Source organism: Hirundo rustica, chromosome 7, assembly GCF_015227805.2.
Source record: "Hirundo rustica isolate bHirRus1 chromosome 7, bHirRus1.pri.v3, whole genome shotgun sequence".
NCBI lineage: Eukaryota > Metazoa > Chordata > Aves > Passeriformes > Hirundinidae > Hirundo > Hirundo rustica.
In genome coordinates, this window is record NC_053456.1 from 23,387,412 (window position 1) to 23,393,411 (window position 6,000).

The 6,000-nt window shown below is 45.5% G+C and overlaps 1 protein-coding gene across 2 annotated transcripts in view; it reads right to left on the minus strand.

Moving 5' to 3' along the window:
* The window catches only part of CWC22 (CWC22 spliceosome associated protein homolog), a 28,223-nt gene extending 25,192 nt beyond the window's left edge, over nucleotides 1–3,031 (minus strand). Inside the window, exons 1-2 of one of the 2 annotated variants that reach the window (XM_040070133.2) lie at nucleotides 2,980–3,031; nucleotides 2,359–2,470 (exon numbers count right to left, since the gene is read on the minus strand). In XM_040070133.2, the coding sequence (XP_039926067.1) occupies nucleotides 2,359–2,385 (27 nt within the window). In that variant the 5' untranslated portion in view covers nucleotides 2,386–2,470; nucleotides 2,980–3,031. Of the gene's footprint in view, nucleotides 1–2,358; nucleotides 2,471–2,559; nucleotides 2,694–2,979 lie in introns of those variants that run through there. The other variant, XM_040070134.2, reaches the window with a different exon arrangement.
* Nucleotides 3,032–6,000: the final 2,969 nt, after the last annotated feature.

Genomic DNA, 6,000 nt, shown 5'->3' on the forward strand with positions numbered 1-6,000 from the left:
TGCAAACACGTAGAGAGGGGCAGTGTACCCGGGCAAGTACTTTTATAGTAGCCCTATTCCTAAACTCTTGAAGGCATCTGCTGCTAACTACTGCGGGAGACTGCAGTAGATGGACCAGTACTCTGCCTTTCCTGCTCCTTCCTTCAGATGCCATTTCAATTTGTTGTACCACACGCAATACCACAAACACAATTCCACCATTTCTTGTTTAAAGAGTGTCTTTCCTCTCTCCTAAAAATCCCCTTTATGGGGTAATTTTTCCTTATGTTCCCCCTCTTACTAATCACAATTTATTTTCTCATGAGTCAATTCCTAGTTTCATGCATTACAAACATCTGAGTTGCATCGATGTACTTGACAGATCTGCAGGATTGTTTAAGTGATACACACTTAATCAGTTCACATCAAATCCCATGGGCTGAACCACGACATTTAGAAGTATGGAGTCATACAAAAATCAGAACATGACAGCACCTACAACACACACAGAAAGATATTCATTAAGATGTTTCTAAACAACTTTGGTAGAGTCAAGCAGCAGCATTTGTCACCTGAGTACTTTCACTGCAAGGGCCATCTCTTCCATTAAAATATAATTTATGATTTTTCAGAACCATGATCTCATGGTTTCAGAGTGACTTACTGTGAAACAGATAACACCTCACTTGATGCAGAAACTCAACACAAGCATTTCCTTACACACCTTGATGGACCTCCCTGCAGCACCCTCTCCACCAACAGGCTAGCACAACAGTTCTTGTCCCACCAAAGAACCAGTTAAAACTCTGGGTGGCCAGAATATAATGACACCTCTTCCATAAAAGCAGGGCAGCTGTTATCTCCAAAAATTTAACTGGGGGTTGTGTGTATATATGCAAACCAATAACTGCAATTTTGAGGCCACTATAACATACCCTAGAGTATTACCTTTCCTAGGCTGCACTTCTAACACTGCTAAAATTACACCCAGCATTCTCTTGCCTGCATCAAGATGATACGAAACAAGGGCATCACATTGTCCACTGGGAGTGTGCATCCCTACAAGAGTTATGCCCACCTGTTTAATTTTAGAGCCACATTACCTTTGACAGCAGAGACAGTACAAGCAACTCACATATTCACCAAGGTTTTCTACCCCTTTCAATGTGCATTACACCACAGAGCAGATCACTGAATGCATTCAAGGGTAAGAAAAGTCCTTAAATTGGTTTTTTGTTCCCCCAGTCCAGTAATATAATGCCAGTCTGTATCCTAAGCTTCCATGAAAGTGGTAATAAAAATCTTTCAATAACACAGAACAGTTTCTGTATTTAAATCCTATCTAGCAGATGGGAAGAAGGCAGTGGGTCTTTTTAGGATGATGCATTCTAAAGGGTTCTTTATCATCTGTCTCTGCCCAAGCAGAACCAGAAAGACAAGTGTTCACAGAAACAAAACAGTGTTATGGCTGTTTCTGTGTTTGACATTTATCACGTCTCCTTGCAAAAGCAGCTATGTTTGCTGAAGAACTTGTCACCCTCAGCTCTGTGTGACCAGGTTTTCTGCCACAAGTTAGTCCTCCTCCTTGTTCATTTTCATCAAAACGATTAACTGAAAGTGTCCAAACAGTGTGCTTTTGTTAACTGGCTTATTGTGGCAGATGAGGGAGCCCTACCAGACTGAGAAAACAGCAGAAGGTATCGAATTACCCCTCAAGCATCCCTATTAAAGCCACTCAAATCAGAAAAGTAGGATCTAAAAGAGTGAAGAAGCCTTTGCAGGTTCCAACTCTGGAAAAACAGGCAGAGTAATACCACTGATTTGAGGCAGTGCATCATAACAATATTGCTCTGCTAACATGTCCCAACCTGATGTACTTTACAAACACAGCACTTGTAAATTTTTTCTTCTTGCATTCCCAAAAAATCACTCCCATCCACTCAGAAATGGGTCACATAGCTTTTAAAAGGAAAAGCTTTAACATGCATTGTATGACGTACAGTCGTCAAAGTAGCTGCTACTTATTGTCTTTATATCTTTTAAGATCATTGTTAAATTTTTCAAAATCTTTCTCCATTCCTCTATATGATTACATTTGCTGTTGAGCCACCATCATTCAGTCAGTTTTGACCAATTATTGTAATATTATACACCAGCAATATTTGGGACTTTAAGTGCAAGGATAACAGCAGCTAGAAAGAGCTGTAATTTACTGACTCCTAGTAGCATTTATCTTGTAAACATTTATCTGCTGTCTGTTACAGAGATTACTCGCTTTGCATTCAGGAAGTTTTATTTAACATAATATTAACTACAAACCAGTAACACGGGAGCGATCAACTCAAACTGAGCGATCAAATTAGGTTTAAGAACACTTACATTTACTTGTGTCACCCTGCTCTTCATCTTGACTGCCTGCTTATTACAAAGTTCTCAACGTACAGCAATGAGGCAATCCAAGCTGGAGTTCAGCATATGAAAACCATTTCACCTGTAACACACAGAAGACAATCAAGAACTTCCGACTACACACGGTGCCGGAACACGCGCCTTTATTTAGTCTTTTAAGGCTATGCTTACACAAGTCCTTAAACCAAAAGGCTCTCCCGGGTCTGTTCCGGTTTCCTGCGGTCACACAGCGGCTGCACAGCAGCACGGCCGGGAGCTCACCGGCAGAGCCGGCCTCGAGCGAGCGGCCAGGCCGCGGCTGGGGCAGTCGGGGCCTTGCCCGCCGACCCCGCCGCACGGCTCCCGGCCCGGGCACGGGCCCGCCCGCCGCGCTCCCGGCGGGGCCGCCTCACCGCCCGGCCCGCGGCCTCCCGCCCGCTGCTGAGCGCCGGCACGGCGGGGGAGGCCCCGAGCACCCGACCCTCGGGAGTACCCAGCCGGGCGGCACTCGGGGGTCTCCCGGATCCCAGGGGGATGGCGGGAAGGGGCGCCCCGCCGAGCCCCGCACACGCCCGGCCCGCACAGCCCCCACCCGCGACCCCCGGCCCGCACCTTCCGCCGCCGCCGCGCACGGCCCGAACCCGTCACTTCCGGCGGCGCGGGGTGAGCGCGCGCGGCCCCGCCCCCTCCGCCGCCATCTTGGGGGCGGGGGCGCGCGCTGAGTCTTGCCAGTCCCCGTTACAATGGAGGCGTTCGTGGGCAATGGGTGCGCCCTGAGCGCGCTCGGGCTGTGCTCTTCTGTGCAATGAGTTCGCCCTGACTGCACCCAGGCTGTGCTCCTCTGTGCAATGGGTTTGCCCCGAGCGCACTCGGGCTGTGCCCCTCTGCGGCCCGCTGCTCCTCGGGCGGAGCGTCCCCGGGGAAAAGCCCCGCTGCTGCCGAGCGCGCGTTCCCCGTCAGGTGCGCGTGTAGCTGCAGGGAGCGGTCTGGCGGCCTTCCTGAGGGGTGGAGATCTGCCCAAAGCACCGCTGGAAAATGCAGTGAATTAAACGCTCCTGGCCCTTGGACAGCAGCTAAGCACACGCTTGTGTCGCTCACCCCGTGGGTTAAAGAGCTGTCGATGTGTGCAGCAGAGACGGCAGACACCGCACTGTGCGGAGCGCTGCGGTGCCCTTGGAACACCCGTGTGGGAGAGGGGACTTTTTGACCTCTGGAAGTTCGAAGTAATTCAGCACCGTGGATGCAGGCTAACAGAGAGCCTCCGGCTTATTATAGACACAGATGTGTTTGGATTTTGGAAAGTAATTAAATGCATAGGAAGGGGATATAAAAAGGGAAAGTGCTACATAAGGTCTTAAAATGCTTATGGCTCATTTTCAGTTCTTGCGAGATAGATGAAAATGAACTCTCCTAGGACACGGCGGATCAGGGTCAGGGAGGCATTAACTCAGCAGGGAGGCAGACGGTTCCTGCAGGGCCATGTGTAGTGGAGCGGCGGTGCTGTGCCTCCAAAGCCACTGGGACATGCTATTTCTTGAGGGGAAGAAGATGGCAACGAAACTTCCTCAAAGCTGGGAAAGGACGCATTTTTTTTTTTCTTTCTTTCTTTCTTTGTGTAGGTTGTTATATCAACTTATTTATTCTGTACTGAGCATTAAAGTACTTATGTTTTGTCACATCATGTAACACACCTGTAGCACTATTTTCATTGAAATGATTAGTACAGGCTCAAATGCTCACTGTCAAAAAAAAAAAAAAAAAAAAAAAAAAAAAAAAAAAAAAAAAAAAAAAACCAAACAAAAAAACCCCACAAAACACCACACCACACCACCACCAACAGCATAATAAGGAGAGGACATTCATGATTGGACAGATCTGGTCAATGTGGTGCAGCAGTTGAAGACTTAGTCCCCAAGATTCAAACTGTCTTGCTCTTCTGTCACTATGATCTCAGAAGAGAAAAGGAGCACCAGGCCATGACTGAGATTGTGCTGTGCAGCACTTTAACTCAGAACCACTTTGATTTAAACTAATGTACCAGTTCATGCTCCCCAGCACTTGAATTGTTCACAAAATGGGAACAAACACGTTCTCAAGCTTTTCCAAAGGCCAGCAATGCCATTGTAGTGTTGTGTATTGTAACAGATACAAATAATCTGCACTCAAGAGAGAACAGTTATTTTTATTTACAAATTCATAAAAGTCAACTTTCTCATTTATGTTGCAATAATAAACCAACAAGGAGATAGGCTATGTTAAGAAACAATAACCAGAAAAAGTACTTTTTTTTCCCCCCCCGTTTATAACTTTTAGCTACAGGATTTGATTTCTTTGGCTGAATGGTTTGCAAATGTGGCTCTTACACAGGAGACTGGAAACAGCATGTATTTGGATGGTCGTACACGTTCTGACAATGTGACTTGTTAAATGCGAAAGCATTTAACAAGATATTCCCTGAACCCACTGTCTGTCTGTGAACACTCGTATGATTTCCCATTCTGCTGTGAAAGTAATATTTTTCCTGCCTCACGCTGTGTAAACAGGTGTCATGAAATAAAAAGGCATATGGCGTCAGTGTGGCAGCAGCATCTCCGGAGAGGGACATCCTGTGGCTGATGGCACACATACCAGCCCTCAGCCTGTCCCTCCAAATGCCCCGGGAGAGAGGGGATGTGGATAGCTGAGCTTTCTCTCAGAGGGAGCCTAACCACAGGGATGGGAAATATAAAGGTCTTTTTTGAGGTGCCTCCACCAGGAGATTACTGATAACCTCTGAGAAACATGTTTGCGGTTTAAGAGTGTCTGAATAACATGAAGTGACTTCAGTTTTTCAGTTCCCTTCTTGGATGTGGAAAGCAGAGAAGGGGCTGGGGCAGTGGGATTCACTGAACAAGGGAAAGGGCATTTAATGCATGTGAGTGAGATTTCCCTTGTCTTCTTTCCTAAGTTAATGCTTTTACTATTGGGTTATGCAGTGAAGTTCCCCTCTGCTCATTTCTTCCCTGCTCTGCTCATCTTACAGTCACTTCTCTGCAATGGGTCCCACTTAGATTTTATTCCTCATCAGGTTGAATGCTTCAATTTTATGGAGGGACTCCTTGTTTGTGGGACTCCTTAATTGCCTGGAAGGCACTCAGGCAAACCATCCAACTGAAACAATCCTGATCACCCTGCAGGAACTATACAGCTACTCTGTAGGTGTAAGAGATGGTGAGGATCTCTTTTCTCTATCTCAGTCTGAAGTAAATTACAATTCAAATGGAGCATGATTATGGAGTCTAGAAAAAGAATCCAAAGACAAAACCACATAAGAATTAACTCATGTCGAGTGTCTTTATCTGTATTTAGAACAGCAATAATCAACAAAGAATGCTTCTCCTTAAGAAAGCATGATGATCATGCCTTAAAATACAATAACACCATTCATATAATATTGCTACAAAATTCATAAAAAATTGAACCAACATGAGAAGTCTGCCTTCAGATAAGGCAAAATTTAAATATAAAATTTTACACACTAAAAATGCTGAAAGAACTGACAATTCAATTGAGACTAATAGTAATTAAACCAAACATAATTATAATCCTTGAAACCTGCTCAAAGGGAGAAAGGGTAATGCATCCAACAAATTC